This window comes from Natator depressus, chromosome 1, assembly GCF_965152275.1.
Source record: "Natator depressus isolate rNatDep1 chromosome 1, rNatDep2.hap1, whole genome shotgun sequence".
Classification (NCBI taxonomy): domain Eukaryota; kingdom Metazoa; phylum Chordata; order Testudines; family Cheloniidae; genus Natator; species Natator depressus.
In genome coordinates, this window is record NC_134234.1 from 194,764,204 (window position 1) to 194,787,258 (window position 23,055).

The following is a 23,055-nucleotide window of genomic DNA, read 5'->3' on the forward strand; positions in this document are numbered from 1 at the left end:
AAACCTGCTTGTGGACCCCTAAGAGGTCTCGCACCCCTGGTTGAAAACTGCTTGAATAAATAGGGTGACCATATTTCCCAACGGGAAAATGGGACACAGCCCAGGGCTGGTCTGAGCTCTCCCACCTCTCCGCCCGAGCTCGCCCAAGCCACTCACCCAAGGGCCCCACCCCCGCAAGGCTGGGGTTGCTGGAACCCTGCCTGCCCCCTCACCTCATGAGCCCTGCCTCCCCTTCTACAAGGGGCTGGCATCGCTGATCACCGCCCACACATTCCTCTGTACCGCACCCCACTTTTTTGACAAAAGTTGGCATTTAATCAGTTGGAAAGAGCAAACAGGACAAATGCCAACTTTTGCCAAAAAAGTTGGGGCGACCAGGGCAGGGCTTAAAAAAGGGACTGTCCTGGCCAAAACAGGACATATGGTCATCCTAGCAATAAAAAGTATTATCTCACCTTGTGTCTCTAATATCCTGGGACCAACACAGGATAGTAACAATGATGAGAAGAGACATTCCTGCTCAAGAAGCTGATGGCACTAAGAACTCAGTCAGTATTAATGATATCCTTTCGTAAACTGGATAAAGCAGAAAGATATTTTTATTACCTGGTTTAAACCTGAGGACAAGCTGCCAGATGCATAATATCCAAAGCACTGCAGTCACTATCCCAAAAATAATCACAATCAACGCTCTCCTGTCCCAGCGGAACGAAGGCATCTTGTGTATGCACTAAGCATGCCCTGCTATAAAATAATACTATCAATTCACTTCCTTGTGATGGATAAACTATTAACTATTTTCTCACCTTCAAGGGTAAAAATTTAACCCTCTCAGTTCCATTTTAAGGAAGTTTTGACACGCAAAACCAGAGACAAGGTGGGTGAGGCAATATCATTTATTGGAACAACTTCTGTTAGTGAGAGAGACAAGCTTTTGAGCTTACAGAGCTCTTTGAAAAGCTCGAAAGTTTGTCTCTCTCACCAACAGAAGTCGGTCCAATAAAAGATGTTACCTCAGCCACCTTGTCTCTCTAATATCCTGGGACCTACATGGATACAACACCCCTGCAGACAAAACCAGGTCATATAAGCAAACCTTTCTAGCATTCTCCATCTGATGTGACAGCTCACTTTTCTGCTGTTTTCCTGGCATTAAGTCTTATGGGCTCCATGTGTTACAGGCAGAGGAAAGGAAGGGGAGGCTGGATAAACAGAAAAGGACAAGGAAAGAGGGGTGCCATTTAGGGAGGGTGGGGGGGGTGCACATCCAGTTTCAAACCACATTCAGGTGAAGTTTGCAGCAGGAGGGAAGATACTGCTCCTCCTCCTTCTCCTCCCCCACCTTGCTCCCCAGCTCTCTGAAGCCTCGCTGCTTCTTTTCTCCCCCCACCATGGAGCCTGCTGGCCACACTGCTTGTGGACCGGGAGTCAGCCTCTGGATCTGCTGAGCACAGCTGGGCGGGGGCTGATGTCGGGGTGTACCTGGTCCCTGCTGAGTTAGGGTGGGGGGACAAGGAGTCTGTCTGGGCTGCTGCCTCTGGCTCAGGAGTGAGAGCTGCAGTTACTGCTGTACTGAACAAGCTTTCAGGCTCCTGTTTGCTTAAAGAGACAGCATGCTGACACACTCAGGCGCACACACACTCTCCCACACACATGCAGTCTCCCACACACATTGCCTTCAACAAACACACACATACTCTCTCTCTCACACACACTTATATTCTTATTGTTGTTGTTACTTCTTGGTACTTCCTGTCGAAATGGACAGTGCACATATATTCTCTGTAATTTTATTCTTTCAAAGTTCGTAAAGGATTACAGTACTATTATTTTAATTTTTTGACTGCTCTGTGCATTTCATAATTTTATTTCTCTTATGTTTAAATTTAATTATTTGAGTAGTGAGTTCTAAAATGCCTAACCAGCTCTGGCCAGCCATTATCATTATTACTTTTATTACCATATTGTGCTTTGTCATTCATTATTTAAAGTGGTACAATCAAATAATAGTATCCTTCTAGAATATAAATTTAGCTTGTACTCACCTTAGCCGTGACAATTTAAAAAAAAAAAGTTAACTGAATACATAATTTACACACCATGCAGATAAAGGTTGCTTATTTTCAAATTGTATTTTTAATTGTATCTGTAAAATAACTTAAAATTCATACAAAAATAAATGTGGTTCCAAGTCTGATACTGTAATGGGGTGAATTCACCTCTCACGAGCGCCCCCTAGTCAAGTGAGTGCGTGCCTGCAGTTTTCTCAATTTCTTCTGCTCATGGTGCCCCCTGTTGGCCGCTGCCCTCATCAAGTGTGTTTTTGGTCATTTAGCCCTCCAGCCAAGTCACACATGCAGTCTGTGTGCAAAACAAACAAACCCCTTCCGGGTTATAAATCCAAAATGTCCTCAGTGTCCTGCAGCCCTTCCTGGGCTCAGTCTTCTAACAGTCCAACAGGGCCTGTTGTGGTACCCTCGGTTGGTGCGTCCTTCTCTGCAGCCCTCCCTGGGCTCAGTCCTTAACCAGTCCAATAGGACCCATCATGGTATTCTCACTTGATCCGGGTAGGTTGCATCACACCATCAACAAGTATCGCAACTTAAGATTTGGGTAAGTATAGTAGGTGCTGTGAGGAGTCCAGGTTCCTCTCCCTCGGATGAAGGTAGGGAGTGCTCTCTCCTCCCCCTGTCCCTTTTACATCTCCTCTGTCATATAACAAAATGGGGAGAAGAAAGGAAGGAAAATGGCCTGGGTAGAAAAAATGGTTAGAGTCTGGAAATGGAGGCAAGAAGTGGACTGGGGAAGAGTGGCAAGTAGATATTAGGTGGGAGGGGATGAGGGAAGAAAAGAGATTTCCTTTCTCTCCTCTTCTCCGTTCTCTGGGTATGTCTACACTGCGAAGTTGTCAACAAAATTTTTGTCTTTCATGGGTACTTAAAAAAGCTCCCCTGCGAAAGACAAAAGTTTTGCCGATGCAAGTGGCAGTGTGAATGCGGCTTTGTTGGCAAGAGCGCTCTCCTGGAAGTATTTTGTCGACAAAAGAACTGACAAAGTACCATCAAAGAGCACACAGCCTTGCGCTAAAAGCTGCATGGTGTAGACAAGCCCTCGTCCTTCCCCACCCAATCAATCAATGTCTCCCCAAACACCACCAATTAATTTTTCCACCCTCAAATTGAAATCATTCATTCCATACACATCAAATAATTTTGCCCCCAATTAATTGCTCTGTTTCCCATCCACATACACACTGATTTCATCTTGCCCTTCTCCCACCCCCCACAAACGCTGTCATCATAGACTCCCTCGCAGACACCCCACACCCCAAACACACACCTCTCCCCAGATGCTGATGCAGCTCCGTCAGCACTGGGCTCCTGTTTCTTCCTTGGCTGCTCTCAGTTCCCGGCGTGAGGTTGAGTGGGGTTGGGTGGGGTGCAGCAGGAAGTCTCTGACCTCTCCCCCAAGCACGTGGATGGCAGGAAGGAGTTTCAGCTCGCTGTCTCTCACATGCACACACATACACACACTCTCTCTCTCTCCCCCAGGTCCCTGACCTACCTGGACGAGTTGGAGCGAAGGACCTGCAGAGCCAGGTTAGGAGCATCTGCAGAGGGAACTCTGCCTGCTCTATGCACTGGGGGAGGAAGAAGCCCCTCAGTATGTGGAGCAGCTCCCATTGTCTTAACTCAGGAGGCCAGGGAGTGGGGAAAGGCAGCTCATCCGAGGGGATTTTCCCAGGAACTGATGGGTTCCCCCTTCCCCAGGGCTATAAATGGTCTCAAAAAGTGGTTGGTCCATCATAATCTGGATGAAGCAGCTTCAGTAACAGTATTTAAATTTCAGACCTTGCCACCTGGCTCTATTTTTTATTTTTATTTTTTTTGGCCTCTTGTGGCACCCCTCCCTCTTCTCCCCCAAGTACTACCCTCCTTCCTGTTAGAGGGTCTGAGAACCCACACGGTGTGGGCGAAACCCCTAGAGTGGACAGCTCTACCAGATTAGAGCATCCAGTAAGAACTATGTAAAGGTTAAATGGTCCAACACCAAGTCTCTGGGCTCTAAAGGAGCCCCAAACTTTGCATGCTGAGGTGAAAGATGTATTAGATAAGATTCTGGGGCCTCAAGACACTGCTGTCCCACCTCTGCTGTATTGTGAACAAACACAATGCACAGCTTTAGAGAAATATTTTCTCACAGTCACTATAATTACTTGGCCTGCTAACATCTAGAAAAGTTTCCATTTCCCTTCAGCAGAATCTAACTTTTAGAGGGTGCAGAATGCTATCCTTACACACTGTACTTATCCCTAACCTCTAATACTCCCCACTGCTTATCTCAAAGGAGTTGATTTGTAAGTGATAAAATTTTACAACTAGAGCCAAAAGCTGCACAGAAGAGGTCCACCTTGATACTCTTCCATGGAACCTGGCATGCAGGTATGTTGAAGACACTAAGGTCAATTGGCTGTCAATTTCCCAGTCATCCCTTTCTTGAAGATGGGCACTACATTCACTTTTTTACTAGACAACAGGTATGGTACCAGACTTTCCTCATTCATTGAAGGCTGTTTCTAGAGCTTCAGGAATTCCTGCTGGTATTTTTTAGAAATCTCATATGCAATTATTTCAGACTCATGAATTCACAATGTATGATGTGGGCAGATAGAGGTCTGAGTGCTGACTTTATCCCTTTTAACTAGGGCTGTCAATTAATTGCAGTTAACTCACGTGATCAACTCAAAAAATTAATCGTGATTAAAAAAAAGGGCAAATATAGTGCCCATCTATAAAAAGGGAAATAAGGACAACCCAGGGAATTACAGACCAGTCAGCTTAACTTCTGTACCCAGAAAGATAATGGAGCAAATAATTAAGCAATCAATTGGCAAACATCTAGAAGATAATAAGGTGATAAGTAACAGTCAGCATGGATTTATCAAAAACAAATCATGTCAAACCAACCTGATATTTTTCTTTGACAGGGTAACAAGCCTTGTGAATAGGGGGGAAGTGGTAGACGTGGTATATCTTGACTTTAGGAATGCTTTTGATACTGTCTCGCATGACTGTCGTACACAAACTAGGGAAATGCAACCTAGATGGAGCTACTATAAGGTGGGTGCAAAACTGGTTGGAAAACCATTCCCAGAGAGTAGTTATCAGTGGTTCACAGTCATGCTGGAAGGATAACCTCGCAGGGATCATTTCTGGGTCCGGTTCTGTTCTTCATCAATGGTTTAGATAATGGCATACTGAGTACACTTATAAAGTCTGCGGACGATACCAAGCTGGAAGGGGTTGCAAGTGCTTTGGACGATAGGATTATAATTCAAAATGATCTGAACAAACTGGAGAAATGGTCTGAAGTAAATAGGATGAAATTCAATAAGGAAAAATGCAAAGTACTCCACTTAGGAAGGAACAATCAGTTGCACACATACAAAATGGGAAATGATTGCCTAGGAAGTAGTATTGCAGAAAGGGATCTGGGGGTCATAGTGAACCACAAGCTAAATATGAGTCAACAGTGTAACGCTGTTGGAAAAAAAAGCAAACACCATTCTGGGATGTATTAGCAGGAATGTTGTAAGCAAAACATGAGAAGTAATTCTTCTGCTCTATTCTGCGCTGACTAGGCCTCAACTGGAGTATTGTGTCCAGTTCTGGGTGCCACATTTCAGGAAGGAAGGGGACAAATTGGAGAGAGTCCAGAGAAGAGCAACATAAATGATTAAAGGTCTAGAAAACATGATCTATTGAGGGAAGATCGTAAAAATTGGGTTTGTTTAGTCTGGAAAAGAGAAGACTGAGAGGGGACAGGATAACAGTTTTCAAGCACATAAAAGGTTGTTACAATGAGGAGGGATAAAAATTGTTTTTCTTAACCTCTGAGGATAGGACAAGAAGCTATGGGCTTAAATTGCAGCAAGGGAGGTTTAGGTTGGACATTAGGAAAAACTTCCTGTCAGGGTGGCTAAGCACTGGAATAACCTAGGGAAAGGTTGTGGAATCTCCATCGTTGGAGATTTTTAAGAGCAGGTTAGACAATCACCCGTCAGGAATAATACTAGATAATACTTAGTCCTGCCATGAGTGCAGGGCACGGTACTATATGACCTCTCGAGGTCCCTTCCAGTTCTATGATTCTATGATTTTTAGTATTTGACGTTGATAACAGGAGAAATGCCAAAGTGTGTACTTGGAAGCACAGTAGCAAAGGAATCCTCAGTTCCAACACGTGACGAAAGGTCTTCAGCTTGGGTGGCCTTGCTGGCTGGCTGCATGGTATGAGCAGGAAAGGAGAACACATAGCCTGCCATTCCCCTCTAACATGGTATTTGGCTCTTGTGGATTTGTGCTTTGTACAGACCCAGTGGCACTGCCTCCAAAATGCCTTCTTTCATCCCTGTGAACAGCAAGGAAAGTAAACTGGACATCAAGGCAGAACTGGCATTGAGGAAGTTGCCAGTCAATCAACTCTGTCCTCAGAGGGCACCAGACTTGTAAAAACACACACTCCTCTATGCAGTCAAGCCTTTCCACTGAAGAGATGACAGACTTCAGCAATGCATAAATCAGTTTTATTTAAATAAAATTACAGGCACGTCTTGTTTGTTATGAACTATTGTGTTTTTTTTTAAAGGCACCAATATTTAACAATAACTTAAGGTTTCATTAAAGCACTATATTTTTCAAATGGTATGTGTGTAAACCCGGCATACTTCCATCCCTTCCCTGCATTCAGACAGAAACTATTGATAAAGGAATGCCAAAGGTCATATTTCTTTAGTGTTAACAGAGAGTAGTGTTAACATAACCATAACCAATCAGGAACAGCCTTTGAAGACACCCGATGAATCTGTCTGCTTTAAAAAAAAATTCTTCCTAAAAATATACTGCTTGGTTTCTTTCCTTTTGCTATTACAACAATACTAGACAGTTTGAGAAAGTGACTGCACCTTTTTATATTATAGATACTGTAAATATATTACAGTTTTCTCTTTGCTTTTACTTGTATTTGATCATTTTAATACCAGACATTTGTACAGAAATTCAAGAAGTCTTAAAATTTGAGGCTTTAGCATCTGTTTTTTCCATGTGTCTCCAAATTTGAGACATTTAAATCATCAAATAATTGTGCATGTATTGAAGTTAGTTTCTTATTTTTCTTATCATTTGAAAGTAGGTGTTATACTGCAGTATTTGTGAGGTAAAGAGACAAAAGCATCACTGAAATAATATTTATCATTCTCACCTTAAGTCAGTGGATGTTGAGGTCTCACCACTTAGTAGGATCAAGCCTTATGTGTTAAAAACTACTCACAATGAACCATGAGCAGCCAGTAAGTTACTAGCTTTAGAGTAGAGATGGGCCTGAGCTGAAAGATTCAGATCTGGATTTTGAACATTTTAAGGTTTGGGGTGTGGGTGTATTCAGCTCTGCGGTTTTGATTTGGTCCATTACAGAGTTCGTGTCAGCCTTGATATTAAGGTTCAGATTCCAACATATGCCAATGCTTGTATTTGTTGAGAGGTAGGGTATAAATTCAGTTCCATCTTTACAGTAGAGTTAGAAGCTTGTCTACAAGACAGATTTGGTAAAGACAGCATGAGATAGGGGAGGAAAAACTTGGAGGGAAAATTATTGAACATCCTGAACACTTTAAAATCTGTTTTTATTTTGCCTCTTTGTAATGCCATCTTTAGTAAAAGGAGGTATTTTGTGCATAAAATAAATGATAGGATTAGTCACAAAAAGTGTTGACTTCTAACTTCTAAATTGGAATTCTGGAAGTGTCATTTCTGGAGATTTCTATCTGCCTAAAACAGACAAAATGTACCCAGCAAACTTGGTCATCCAATTCTCAGACACCTGTATGGATCACTCACTAAATCTAGCACAGGGAGCTGTACATGTCCCTTCTCAGCAGATTGTGAATCATATCTGATTTTTGCCTCACAACAACCTATGGCATTATCACCACTGATGGAATTATGCCAGGGTTTAATTACCTGAACTCCGGTAATTCCAAGAGTTCAGTGTCAGAATTCTAGGGCTGAGACAGGGAAAGGAGGAGCAAAGAGGCATCCACTTTTAGCGTATGTCTACACTGCCCCTCCAAAAAAGTGTATTCTTCATTTGGTTAGCTAATCCACATTGGATAACTCAGGTTAGAATAGCAATTAAGACACAGCAATGCTGCTTTTAACTCTAGTTAGCACCTTGAGTTCAACCCCAGGCTGCCCTATGGGCAATTTTTTGTATTATGGTCATTGTCTCTGGTTCAATGACAACCACACTGAGCCAAATCTTCTGCTGGTGTAAACAGACAAAATTCTTTTGAACTCAATGGAGCTGCCTTCATTTATGCCTGCAGAAAATTTTATTTTCATGAGGCTCCACTAGTGTAATTAATGGGAGAATATGGCCCTTCGAGTACCACAAAAATCCTAGATTTGCAGAGTGGGGTAGGTATCACTTCCTTCTGAGTTTCAACTGCACTATGAAGGTAATGTCATGGACTGCAGTATGACTAAGCCCTGCTGATATGGAAATGCCCATATATAAAATGGGAGCAATGATACCTAACTCACAGGAGTATTGTGAAGCAGACTTCATTAAGGTTTGCAAAGAGTTGCAAAAGCCTCCAGTGAAAGGCACTACAGAAGAACAAATGATTATTTAGCAATGGATACCAACTGTGAAGTTTGGATCTGGATCTAAACTTTCCCATCTCACAGTGATGGGTAGTATAAGAATTTAAATGGAAAGTTTGGGAGTGTTCTGTTCCAAGGTTTTGTTTCAGGTTCATATTTATTAACAATCAATAATTATTCTCAGATCTAGTGACAAGTAGCAAGATACTTGGTGGGGACCAGAAGTAATTCAAAGTGACCATCTAAAACCTTTTATATTGAAAAAAATACTCCAAGCAAACTGCATCCTTTAACGTTTCCAGTGCTCAGTGAGTTACTGCCCTCTTCTCCTGCTTACATGGTCCCTTCATATCAGGGCTTGAGGCACATTAACAGTTTTACAGTACTAAGTATTGTTATTGGCAGGGCAATGAGAAAGCTTGCATTGCTGCTGCCTGTGCTGTACCTGAGCAAAGTGCTTAACAGTCAAATTTAACATGTGCACCATTTTTAAATTTAGGCCAGAGTTAAAGATTTTAAAATGTAGCTTATATTAGAAAAGCTCTGAAAAGCCGGAAATTCTAAAGTGACCAGCTCCAACCTTTAAAGAACTGGCAACTGAAGGAAAGATTCCCTGAAAAATTTAGCCTATAGTGTATTTGTGTGCATTTAAAGATAAAGTAGCTATAGGTAAAGGGTCTTGAGCTTTTCTCCTTATTCTTGGGTTTCCTTACAGCTATAAACTACTTTAAATAATAGTTTTATATAGGCTTACTGTAATTAGCTTTATTTAAGCTATACTTTTTTCTGCTTTATATCAAAGGGACAAGGATAAATTCAGATGAAGCACACAAATTTAGGTCCAGATCCTGCCGCCCTTACTCACCTTCATCAGTGAGTGTGACTGCTTACATAAGGACTGCAGAACTGGGATCTTGCCTTGGAGTGTCTGATGAAAACATGAGAGCACTACGAGAAAAAAAAGTATGTCTCTAGTTTCAGACCCAGTGGGCTGGAATTTTTACATTACATTACTGTGCAACTGGAATTTTTACATTACATTACATTACTGTGCAACATCCTGTTTTTAAATGCAATGTGTATAATATATAAATATTAATATTTTAAAAGGATGTATTCTGAAAGCAAGAGGCTCCTTTTGCAGAGTAACTGCCCTACAGTTGATGGCTGCTGTGTATCACTGCCTTCAGAATTCCTATTGTACTCACTTCTCTGGCAGTGGAACCTACAATAACAGCAACTGTTTACTCCTGGGGGAATTTTGCGTCACTGTGTGTGCACAGAATTCATGTCCCCTGCAGATTTCTTTGCTTCTCCACAGAAAAATGACTTCTGGTAGGGAAGCCACAAGAGCGGTCATGTGCCCGTTCCCAGCAGTGCAGGCAGGTCAGTTTGGGCAGCCGGTAGAGACGTAAATCACTGCCGGGAGGGGGATGCGCGTGAGAGGGAGACTCTGTCCCTCTCACTCGCTATTGCAGCATGCTCAGCATGGAGGGGCAGGCTTCGGGGTGTTTCTGAGGAGGTAGGCGTGGGGCAGGCTCTGTCCCCTCAGGCAGAGGGGAATGTAGCAGCCTGCCTGCTTAGTGTTCCCACTGTCTTTGTGAATTTCCCCAGGAGTATAAAACAGGAGTAAAAGTGTTAAGGCTTCTTTACATTGCCAGAGTGCCCAGGATAAAAGACAGTATGGCCTTATAAATGCTGATGGTGCTTTAGTAATTAGAACTGGTCTAAATTTTTGGACTGAAAAAATTTCCTATCACAATGTGCTCCATGAACTGTTGGCTACTGACCTTTCAGAGATGGTCAGTAGCCAGCATAAATTGTGAGTTTGATTCCCCTGCCCTTACTTGGTCTTCATTTGCCTAAGTTGTAACACTGAGCATATGGCTGCATATATTTGTTGACTTGAAATAAAGGGTCAAACCTAGCTACATTACTATTAGGCAAGGGGATCTGTTCCCCACTCCCATTCTCTATCCATTATATTGCAGTTTAAATAAATTACCAAAACAATTGGAACCAGAGTGATTATATTGCATTATTTTGACAAATAAAATATGCAGAATTTTAAAATATTGTGAACAGAATTTTTAATTTTTTGGTGCCGAATTCTCCCAGGAGTAATTGTTGCTGAATGGCAGATGTCCAGTCATGACCAATTACTACTATAGGCTTTTTGAAGAATGAGTTGTGTTACAGATGTACTTCAAGTATTGAACCCCCTGGGGGCAGTATGCTTCCATGCAATAAGGCTCACTAATGTTCTTTGCCATGTATTAGTCATTTCCTAATCCTACAATTCATATTGGAATGTATCCTTACTGCAGCAGGAGTGGAAGAAACCTGGCACCTCACAGAATCATTTGTACAATACAAATTACTATACATTCAGAAATGCACAAAGAAGCCTGCGGAGTTGATTTTAAAATGATCACTGTGTGCATGTGTCCATACCGCATTCTGTTCTACAATGATCAACATCCTCCAAGAGAGTGCACAGAGATCAGATCAGGTCCCTCAGCTGCAGACTGCATCCAAGCACATATGCTGCCATTGCTGAGCACAGCATGTGGATTTGTGCACTGCATCCAGTCATGTGACTGCCCCAGTGCCTTACTGAAATCCCACTAGATTGCAGTATGGAAAAGGAGCTGAATTTAGGGTACAGAGTTAACTTGGACGCCTGATGTTGCTCTGTTTGACACACAGTAGCCTTTCTATAAAAGGCTGCTATACTTGCTGTGAACAGGGATGTGGAACTAAGGATGCTGGCAGTGCTGCAGCACCCCCCACCCCCAACTTAATGTAAGGTTTCCATCATATACAGGGTTTACAGTTTTGTTCAAAGGCTTTCAGCACCCCCACTATAAAAATTGTTCCAATGCCCCTGGCTGTAAAGTAGGGTCAATGTACTGCTTGTCAAAGCGCAGGGGTGATAGGAGTGTCAAGTCACTGCAATGAGTAACTTCCCCTCATGATGAGCAATCCCCGTGGTCATTTCTACACTTATTTGATCTCCTTGCAGAAATCTGGTAGAGCACATATTGTAACGAACAAAGGATAGACTGTGTAGATAAATGCTACATGGGTTTGCAATTTGCAGTTTTTTGCAATTTCATTTGAAACTACAAGCAAAGATATCCTTCAATATACTTGACAATGCAGATGTAGGTCTCCATCAATAATGTGCTTATTCCATTGTTTTAAAGTTCTGTACAGTTATTTTATGTACATGGCTGGCAATTCAGCAAATTTAGCTTTTTTGACATATTTATATTTGGAAATTTACCAGTTTCTCCAACAGCAGGAGGAGAACATGTTGCTCAGCTATTAATGGGCTGAATTGATTTTTACTTGACAATGTCACCCCATCCAATCTAAGTTCAGCTAATAGGAAAATATTTTTCCACTAAAGCATGTGATGAACAATGTACTAACGGAAACACCACAAATTAATATCAGGCCTACACTCTGCAAATAAGAATCTAATTATGTAGAAGTAAGTATACAGTACTTTATGGATGATACTTGCATAGCGAGTTATATGAAGAACAAACAAGATGGTAAACTAGTCTAGAAATGAGGTAAAAATTATCTTAATGGTGAAGAAGACAAAGTGGTAAAACAGAATTTATACAAAACTAGATTTCGTCTTCTGATTCCTGATCTCGTTCAGTTGTTTTCAGTAATCCCATCTCCACGGACTGGGCCTGTTTAATCTTTGAACGAACTACCCTGGAGACAGTGGGGGGAAAGAAAAGAAGAGGTTTGCCACATAATTTTACATTCTAACCTAAACAATGAGTCAAATGCTGATCTGGTTATTGTTACAGGGGACACAAAGTTAATCATTTTTACCATCAAGGAGCCAAAATGACTGATTTATGAGGAAAAACTGGAAGAACTAAATATGGCCAAAGGATGACCAAGCAGGGATATAATTGCCTGCAAGAATGGAAAAGGGTACAAACATCAAGGAAGATGATACAACAGGTAGATGGGCTAGACATTGCTGTCACAGTGATCAAGCCTGATTCCTTCAATATACCATTCCACAGAAAATCAGGACTTAAGTGGGGGTTTTGTCAGATTAAACACTGTGAGACCAGGCACATGGCTATAGTTAGGAATAATGGGATAAAACTGGCCAAAAGAAAATTTAGTCAGGAGAAAATATTAACAAGTCTGTTTGGTCTGTGCAATAGTCTCCAAATGAAGTGGTACTAGCCATCTGTCTTGAGCCATTTACAACTGGCACAGACAAGCACTATCTGTCACCACACTGTAGGGACTGCCCCTATCTTGACTCTCAGAGATCTGGAACTGTGGTTCTCAACTAGGGGTACGCGTATCCCTGGGGGTACGCAGAGGTCTTTCGGGGTACATCAACTCATCTAGATATTTGCCTAGTTTTACAACAGGCTACATAAAAAGCACCAGCAAAGTCAATACAAACTAAAATTTCATACAGCCAGAATGAGAAAGTAAGCAATTTTTCAGAAATAGTGTGCTGTGACACATTTTGTCTTTTTATGATTTTGTAAGCAAATAGTTTTTAAGTGGAGGTGAAACTTGGGGTACCAAGGACAAATCAGACTCCTGAAAGGGGTACAGTAGTCTTGAAAGGTTAAGAACCACTGATTTAGAAGGCATTTTCCAGCTCTCATTTTTGTAATGCAATTCTAAACAATGTCAAAAGTAGCTCAATTTACATGAGATGCCAGTTAACAGTGGTGAAATACCATTCTGTTCACAAAGTACTTATTTTCCCTTTCACTGGAATGATCAGTTACGTAATGGCCGTGAATGAGCAAAGCCTATCTTTATTTTATCGGGGCGGGGACGGGGGGACGGGGAAGGATTTTATCCCATGAGCCTAAAGTCTTACACTCATGCTGCAACTGACACATGGTTCTCCAAAATTTTAGTTCTGTAGTTAACTTACCAGCTGACAATAGTGTAATTCACTGCAAGTATAAGAAAAGCAAAGGCATAATGCCAGCAATAGCACATTGTCAAGAACATCGTATTATTGTGATCCATTTGGTTCCATTCCAGTCTCCCATTTGGAGGATAAAGTACAAAACCAATCTGTAATTAAATTAAATTTATTTAATAACATTCATTTGACATTTGTTCTGAGCCATACCATGCATTATATGTCGGGCATAGGTCGTATGGCAAACGTCTGAGGATTGTTTTTAAGTGTATTGAAGATTACATCTAAGAACATTATAACAAAACAATTTTACAGCATCATACTTAAATTAGATTATTTCTAAAACTGCACAAATACTAGCCCTTATTGCACTCCCCCTTCTTCAAAAGCCTGGTTATTAATAAGCTTCTGTTGCGGGATGGGGACAATAATCAGGTTACATTGCAAACAATAATGGTTGGATTTTAATTTATTCATTTCAAGAGAGGGGACTTTAACTTACATATTTTCATAGTTTCAGCGTCACTTTTTATTAAATCAGTAAAGACTAATAAGAACTGTATGTGTTCTATAGACAGCAAGTGAGATTTCTTTCCAAAATATTACAAAAATTTAACACACTTATCCAAGCTAGTGCCCCTTATGATGGTGACCTTTTTTTGAGGCATGGACGCCAGTCTATTAGGAGCAACAGCCATCAGATGCTAGCTACTGCTACTGTTGAGCAGGGTTTCACTTAAACAGCCTAAGGAACCAGTACTATCTAGTCCCCTCTAGCATCAGCTCTCAACAGTCTGGCTGAGAACATTTGAGGTGGATTGACTGTATTTTGCTTCATCTGCAGAGAATCTGATGAATCAAGGCATTGGCGATACAAAAGGAAAGCTCGCTCATCTTGTACAAATTTCCCACTCAGCAGCCAGTATGTGGCATTCGATCCACACAAAGAATTCATGTCTGTCATGCAAATGTCAGAAAAGTGTGAAAAAAGCCACCCTTGTATCTGAGAACTCTTCTGTTTTTCTATTTAATTCCTTGTGTTGCCTTGTCTAGGACAAGATAGGCAAGGAAAGCTAAGTGACTACATCCAACTATTCCGTCGTGAAACTTTTTAGTCAAGAGAGAAAACTCACGGAGCAACAAAACACAGTAGTAAGTTCTGAGACACTGGACGTTTTTCTTGAGCTCAATTATGGAAAAGTTTGCAACTGAAGAGGTTTTTTTTGCTAGTGCAAGTGTTTAAATATTTGATTTGGTGCTAAATGTCTAGTTCTTCTAAGGAAGCCCCGCACATTTTCATGCACCATGTCCGGCCAACATGTTTAAAAAAAAAAAAAGGAAGCCAGTCTAGACATAGTGGAAAGAAAAGTTACTGTAGCAACCACAGTTCTCCAGCATAAGACTGCTGATATTCTACTTCTGTTGTTAGACAGCAGTGATTTATGCAATGAGTATTTACCATTTCTCACACGAGTACACTGTCCTGAGAGTAGCAAATTAACTGGTGTATGGCTACTAAACACCAACTAAGTATATGGAATGACAGAATGGTGACAGGAATGTCTATTAGACTTTTAAGAGGTAATGCTAGTGACTGATGCTAGTGCCCATATTGCTGAAGTATTAAAGTTTGGGGCACTTGTTTTACCTGTTCCACTGCCAAAGTTTTGAAACTGGCAAGCTGTGCTTGGAGTGATGAATCAGGATTTAGAGTGATCACTTGAGATGTTTTTTAGGAAACAGAGAGATGGGACCAATCCAACACATTCAAGATACTTCTCCCTTTCCTTCCTCTTTACAGCAATGCCAATTAATTGTTCACATGGCCTTTCCTCCATCTTGTACCTTGACTGTGCTTTGATGAGCATTTACTTATTAATTTTCCTGCAGATTTTCTGAATTGTGGACTAACTTTGTCTGTAAAAAACATTGCATTCATGTAGCACCACTACGTAACTGTTGGTTTACATAGTTCATACAGTATTTTCTAGGGTTGGGACTGTCTAGTCATTACAGCAAAGGACTGAAGCTGAACTCCTGGGTTCTATTCTTAGTTCACTCATTGAGTCAATGTCTGGCCTTGGGAAAAGAGATGTACTGGTAAAATGGCTTCCCCATCTGTAAAATGTGTACTAAGCATTTCTATATCCTTGCAGGGAAATTCAGGATTAGTCGTTATTTATGAGTGGTTTGAGATCTGTGCATAAAAGGCACTGTGTAAATGCATAGTAGGTCACATCTGAAATACCAGCATGCCAATGAAGAAGCAGCAAAGGGCTAAAGCAAGTATTACAGTCAAAGGAGGGAATCCTAATAGCTGGAAACATTGACTCACCTGCCAGAGCCAGCTACCTTGCAGAATGCAGAGACTCGTCCGGAGCATCTCAAGGACAATGCTGCCACGGAAGAAGACTTCCAGAAATATGCAAAAGGCTGCTCCAAAGATAGCCACTAAAAGTAACTGATGAACATGAAAATCCAGCATGGCTCGCCCATGTATGTGGTAATAAAAGAGAAAACCTGTGACAACATAGGAACTGATCAATCTTTTAAGAGAGAATAGTACAACACCAGGCATTTGTTTTAATGATGCCCAACAATTCCCCTAATCTCCCACTAGAAACTGTGAACTGTTCCTTCTGTATCAAGCTCCCTTTAAAATGTTTATTCCAAAGTGAGTTAAGCTTAGGAATGCACAAAGTTAATATTTATATTATGGTAGCACCCAGAGGCCCCAATCGGGATTAGGCCCCTTTGTATTATAAAACGGAAGCAGACACAAAAGGAGGGAGAGGGGGAGACATGTAATTGTACATACATACATGCTTTTATAATCAGGTTACAGTTATATAGTCAGAACACCATATAACACTGAGGCTGGGTGCAGCCAGTTTGGAGGACAGCAGGAAAAGGGTGTTGATTCCTCACCACATTTCCTCTGTGACTCTCCCCAAAGCCCAGCCCACTACTCTGACTGGGAAACAGGGAGGGGATTTGCCCTATAATCCTTAATTAAAAATGGGATTAACATAAAATGTTACTAAACTGTCTCTAAAGTGTAACAAAGGTGATGCTATAATACACTCATTTCGTTTTCTGTACACTTAGTTAAAATCTAGACAGATCAAGGCTGAGATTTTTCAAAGGAGCTTAAGGGAGTTAAGTGCCCAACTCCTATTAAAATTTGGGAACTTAACTCCCTTAGGCTTCAGTTTCAGTCCAAATAATTGCTTCTTTAATAATAATACATAATAATATATTTGGTTGATTGGCTCCTTATTTTCCTCCAGGTTCTGAACACACAAGTAAACTCACCTTCAATGAAAACTGCTAATGAAAGCATCATCCTATCCAAGGCCACTGGCAATGCATTGGTGCCATGAGCCACAATGTCAACCAGCCCTGAGATGCTGTAGAAGAGATACATGGTGGCATGCTGCCAGTTCATCAAGTGATCCCAGTGTTTTTCCTCATAATTATACAACTTCAGATGAGGCCCATCAGGAACAAACTGCTCAGCTAGCATACCTGCATATGAAATAACAGGGGAAGCATTGGTGGCTATCCTGGAGCTTAATTAGGGCACAGACGGATTTTAAGTCTTTAGCCATTCAGTAAAGACAGTACTTTACTCAGCAGCAGCAGCAGGCCAGTCCTGCTATTGTCCTGGTATCATGCAGCCATTAACAGTGCAGATCACCACTTTATGTTGCTTTCTAATCAAACATTTGCTATTGTCTGTGATCATCTGACTAAATCTTTAACAATCTTTTTCTCTGGATACACAGTGGCTTAAGAATGGGTTTAACATCTCTTAATTCCTTAGATTAGAACCACAAGTTCAAGTCCCAGCAGGGACACTTTAGCCTTTCACCCCTCCGCAGTACATACATTGGTATGCCAATTAGTTGACTTCCTGGGGATCTTTCCTATGATGCCTTAAAGGCAAGGGTCCCTCTCTGCTGTGCATGGGCATTAAAGCTCCAAGGGGACTTTTTGCTAAACGTAGGGATTTACGCTGCTTTTTTTGGACAGCCCCTCCCGCCCGAACACAGTTATGTAGCTACAACCCTCCATCCCAGTGAAGGCTGCATTTGAGTGATATTTTGAGTGTACATGGTAGTTTGTGAAGCACTTTGTGCTGAGACACTCTATACATGTAAATACATATTTTAAACTGAAGATTATATGCAGCACAATGGATCCCACTATCCCCCTACAGGAGACAAGTTGTTATATTAAGGGGCAAATGCACATTTTTTCCAAATTTGTTTCAGTGCCATACACATCCACGTATTCCAACACTGGCGCTTTCATTCCTTCTCCCTCAGTCTTTCCTCTCCACTCTTTGGACTGAGAGGTAAGTTACAATACAGTAAAACAATACATTGCTGCAGCAAAAAAGAAAGCACTGATTTAGTATTTTGCATTCCAACATAATATCAGCTCTACAGATCTCACGGTGGATCTGAAGAGAATTTTTCTGTAAGGGGATAATATATAATTGTACATATTTGCTCTCAGAGTATCTCAAATTATGTACTGTACATACAGCTTCACTGAAGTGCAGCCATCTCTGGGGTGGAAGGCAGTAGCCAACTGGAGATGTGGAGTGTGGGGACAAGCAGGAAGGAGACTGTGACAGAGCAGAAGAGGACAAAGCCCATGTCTTATTAGAAATACCATGGAATCTTTACTATCCCTACAAAGCAAATAGCTAAAAGTAACATTGTGGCCCCATTTCAATATCTAAGTCTTGAGACCACACACAGTGAGCTCCCAAATACTCAAGTTACCTGCTTCCTAAGGGAAAACTGCTATATTAGACTGTGCTGTGATTTGAACGAGGCAAAGGTTTCAAATCAGCTGCTTAGTCCACTAAGCCATCGGTCTGGCTTTTATTGTGCTTTGTTTCTAAGCCATCTCATAACAGAATGCGAAGTGGCAATCTCAGGTAGTGATTCTGCTCTCAGAAGGTTTGGTTCTTTTAAAAAAGGGTAGATATTTTCACTTCTGAGTTTCACCAGGTAGACACAAAAAGAAAAGGAGGACTTGTGGCACCTTAGAGACTAACAAATTTATTTGAGCATAAGCTTTCGTGAGCTACAGCTCACTTCATCGGATGCATTGGTAGACAGCATTCTATATTCACATGTTATATTAATAATTCAGTGGAAGCCAGTGACATCTGAAAGCTGGTAGGCACTCACAGCAATGGGCAGAAATCATAATGAAGTACATTCAAAAAGAGCAAGCACTGCCCACCCTGCCTGCAGTTGCCAGTTTGCACATGAGAGCCCCAGGTCAATGACCACACATTTGCACCACAACCTCTATCCCAACCCCTGAATTGGCAAACTGATATGTGTGAGAGTGTGCGGATCTTAAAGGGGCTTCAAAATTCAGCTTTAGACAGGAAACATGTTACAACCTTAAGTATGGAATGACTGAATGTGATTCCAGTTATTCATAGACTATAAGGCCAGAAGGGACCATTAGATCCTCTAGTCAGACCTCTGTATATATGTCTTCCAGAGGCCATGGAGTTTCACCCAGTTACCCCTGTATGAGCCCAATAATTTGTGTTTGGCTAAAGCATATTTTCTAGAAAGGCCTCCAGTCTTGATCTGAAGACATCAAGAGGTGGAGAATCCACCACTTCCCTTGGTAGTTTGTTCTAATGGTTAATCACCCTCACTGTTATTATGATATTAATTCATAAGCTTTAGTTTCTTTTTTTAAAACAACGACCAGCTCTATAATAAAACTGACAGTAAATAGATAATTTTAAAAGATAAAAATATTAACTAGCATAGCCCTCGTCTTTTTATTCTCTCTTTAAAATCAGAGTCTGACTTACCAATCAGGGCAAATACTGCTTTGACGATCCCCTCAATAAATTCCAAGCGCTGAAATCCTGCCCTGGAACCAAGGTAACAAGCGTTCTTGTTCTTTCGACAGACATACTTTAGCGGGTACTTCACTGACCACCACAAGCCAAAGAGGAGGAAAAAACTTCCAGGCAGAGCATGACCTTTGAAATTGCCCATGTCTCTCTATAATGCAAAAACTTGAAGAGAAACACAGATCGCTGAGTAAGGTATTTCTAGGAAGACTATCAGTTATAATTTGATATATGTAGGCTTCAATTTTCAAAGGATCCTAAAGGAGTTAGTTGTCCAAATACCACTGAATTTCAGTGGTATTTGGGTGCCTAATTCCCTTAGGCTGCTTTAAAAATCCTAGCCCGAGTCTTACAAGTTTACATAATTTTGCAAAATGAGAAGGACAGGTCGCTCTAAGACAAAAAAAGTTACACACAACATTCCAGGTGTCGAGATTATACTGGCAAAGAGATCAGTGAAAGATAGTATAAATGCTTAGAGCCCATTTCTGCCCCCCTGCCACCCACTAGTGAATACTAAAACAGCTATGCCATTCAGGTCAGCAGATTTTGGAGCAAATATGGATTAGATTTTTCACTTTCGCAATAATGATCATAGAATTCCCATCGTATGCAGTCAATCCGATATAAATAGAAAACGAAGGCTCTAGAATCTTTCCTTTCTCCTTCTTAAATACCACCTTATACAGCCATTTTCCAGCTGTGGTCTGTGATCCACAAAGTACACATTGACTGCCCATGTAATGTTGGCTGGTCATGTAGTGTCAGCTCTACTTCTTGTTTCCAACTGCTAAACTCCATTACACGCTAAAAATACATCAGATACCTTCCCAATATTACCTTTTCATGGAACCAGTGGCTGAAGAGGTCACAAGGATGTTGCCCAGTTGCATGTGGAGAGGAGGAGACCCACATAGTCACAAACGGGAAGGGAAGAGATCCTTGAGGCAGCCTACTAGCATTTGTTCTGCCCTGTGGGAGCATCAGAGAACCCCTGGGCTAGAACAAATACAAGGAGTCCTGACCCACACAGAAATCACATTGGAGTGTGTACAAAGGAAGTAAAAAAATGTGTCTAACATAGAGGAAAGATCTGTGAGATAGTTATTACCAAACTATCAGAACAGGGAGATGTGGCATTGTCTGCCAAAGCAAGTCCATTTCTTGATCTGCCCAGCAGAGATCACCACAAGCACCAATGCCTAACCATTCAAGTTTGGGAGTGAGATGTAATTTTAAGTTTCAGAGTAGCAGCCGTGTTAGTCTGTATCCACAAAAAGAAAAGGAGTACTTGTGACACCTTAGAGACTAAAATTTATTTGAGCGTAAGCTTTCGTGAGCTACAGCTCACTTCATCGGATGCATTGTTAGTCTCTAAGGTGCCACAAGTCCTCCTTTTCTTTTTATGTAATTTTAAGAGATTCTGATTCAAGAGCTCCTCACTCATGCATGCATCTTTTCCACTATTCAGCAGTACCTTGCTAGTTTGGTTTTACACTCTTTGCAGCACCAACACGATCTGAAATTCTGGGGACAGGAGATCCCTCTCTGTGTTTTGATCTCACTGAATGCCATTCATTAGAAATGTTTTATTCAGTCTTATTCATCATTCACTGCAGGTGCAAAGCCTTACCCTACACCATACATCAAAGCAAGATACCGGATTAGAGATGCAATTAAATCCATAAGGAACCCTCAATTAAAGAAAGGTTACAATTACAATATGTCTGGTTCAAAAGCAGATCAGCATGTTACTGCCATATTTAGTACATAGTCAATAACACCTGAGACTATAAGAATAAGCTATTAAGCAAGGTAATAAGAAGACTGACATTGCAAAAGTTATTTCCTGCCCTAAAACATGTCCAGATAGCCCATTTACAATTCATATTTCTCTTTCAAAGTAAGAAGGGGGGAAACCACACTTTTCCAAATAGGGGAAACAGAAAATGAGTACACATAAGTGCTGTCAAATGCACAAAGTAAACAAACTAAGCACACATAAAGATAGATGATCTCTGATCTTTGAGTTATACAGCCAGGTGTCACGTAAAAAAAAAAAAATCAAACAGAATTATGCTTTAAATTGATGTGTCCCCTATAAATCTGTATCTTCCAGGTCCCACAAAAATCCATACTCATCAGCTACAGCATACATGCTCCTTGTTATGTCATACCCCTCCCAGCTGGGTGTCACAGCACAAAATGGAAGGAAGGATGTGGGCTTGTAGACTTAGGGAGCAGTCAGGTAAATTATGCTTTAATACTCTTAAGCAGATTTGAAAAAGTCAGTTGTTATTCAAAATCCTCTGGATATGAAACAAGCCATGCAGTAAGTGGAACATTATGGTTTCATGCATTCATTTGTGCCTTTGAAGACCTAAATTAAACTCCAGTCAGAGTTAAAACATCACTCAGACTATTCTCTAGTGCAGAGGTCCCCAAACTGTGAGGTGCACCCCCCTTGGGGGGCACAGAGGAACATTCGGGAAGAAGTGGCTGGGGCCTGGGCCAGCCCCAGCAGGAGGCAGGGAAGGAGCCCCACCCAGCTCCACTCGTGTCACCAGCCCCAGCTGCTGGCTCTGCTCCTGGCCCCGCACCCAAGGCTCCGCTCCCGGCCATGTACCTGGGGTCCAGGCTGCCGGCCCTGCGCCCAGGGCCCTGGCTACCAGCCCTGCCCCAAGCTGTGGCCCCAGTCTCGGCCCCCTTGCCCCCCCCACCCCCCCCGGAGCCATGGCCCCAGTCCCGGCCCCAGCTCTGGGGGAGGGGGCAGCCAGGGGTAAGGTGGGGCACAAGGCTAAAAGTTTGGGGATCACTGACTCTGTTCACACCGCACTAATATGGTACACAGGACTGGTTACAAGTCCCAGGGCTAGGTTTGCCAGACAGCACTTCTTTTTAGTGTATGGGCAATTTGCCTCAAGTGGCACGTGACCAGGATTCATCACCAAATTTGGTCCGCTGGTTGGATCATTAGCTTCCCCGGCTCGGGTCAGGTATTGATGGGGAGTGTGACGTGAACACTGATCCATGCTCCCCCAGACAGCACAGAGGCACACTGCACAGGGAAGCTAACACACTGCCTGGTTATTCACAAAGCTTTGTTAGTAGTTTTTAGAAGTACTATATTAATACCTTTTTTTAATAATGAGAAAATGAGACAACATATCCTATACTGGATCAGAATACAAACTACTGTCAAGTTGGAGGATACAATATATGCGTGTAGCTCTCCTTCCCTGCAGATTCCTTTGCTACATCATATGCCTTGTAATTTCCTGTGTTTATCAAACCCCGGAGGATGTTACATTAAAGAGGACAGTCAACCGAAAACACTTTTAAAAATGATGTAGAGTAGTGAAATTCTAAGGCCTCCCTCCTTTTCTATCCATCCAGGCAGCTTTATGAGAGAAGCACATCCAGTACCGAAGTCCCCATTAGAAAGTCTGCATTTGTCAAGTTACCACAGTGATGTGATATAACAATTTTTCCTCCCCTCTACTAATATCAGGAAATAACTGTGGGATGCTTATGACATCTCGTATCAA

At 41.7% G+C, this 23,055-nt stretch overlaps 2 protein-coding genes across 2 annotated transcripts in view; both read right to left on the bottom strand.

The window, feature by feature from the left end:
- ADGRG7 (adhesion G protein-coupled receptor G7) overlaps nt 1-718 on the bottom strand; it is a 53,025-nt gene extending 52,307 nt beyond the window's left edge. Inside the window, exon 1 of the mRNA XM_074947222.1 lies at nt 607-718. Coding sequence (XP_074803323.1) covers nt 607-718 — 112 coding nt within the window. The remainder of the gene's footprint in view (nt 1-606) is intronic.
- A 10,919-nt stretch (nt 719-11,637) lies between these two features.
- TMEM45A (transmembrane protein 45A) overlaps nt 11,638-23,055 on the bottom strand; it is a 30,671-nt gene continuing 19,253 nt past the window's right edge. Inside the window, exons 2-6 of the mRNA XM_074947229.1 lie at nt 19,463-19,672; nt 16,918-17,130; nt 15,938-16,122; nt 13,609-13,754; nt 11,638-12,398 (exon numbers count right to left, since the gene is read on the bottom strand). Of these exons, the coding sequence (XP_074803330.1) occupies nt 12,305-12,398; nt 13,609-13,754; nt 15,938-16,122; nt 16,918-17,130; nt 19,463-19,652 (828 nt within the window). The 5' untranslated portion in view covers nt 19,653-19,672 and the 3' untranslated portion in view covers nt 11,638-12,304. The remainder of the gene's footprint in view (nt 12,399-13,608; nt 13,755-15,937; nt 16,123-16,917; nt 17,131-19,462; nt 19,673-23,055) is intronic.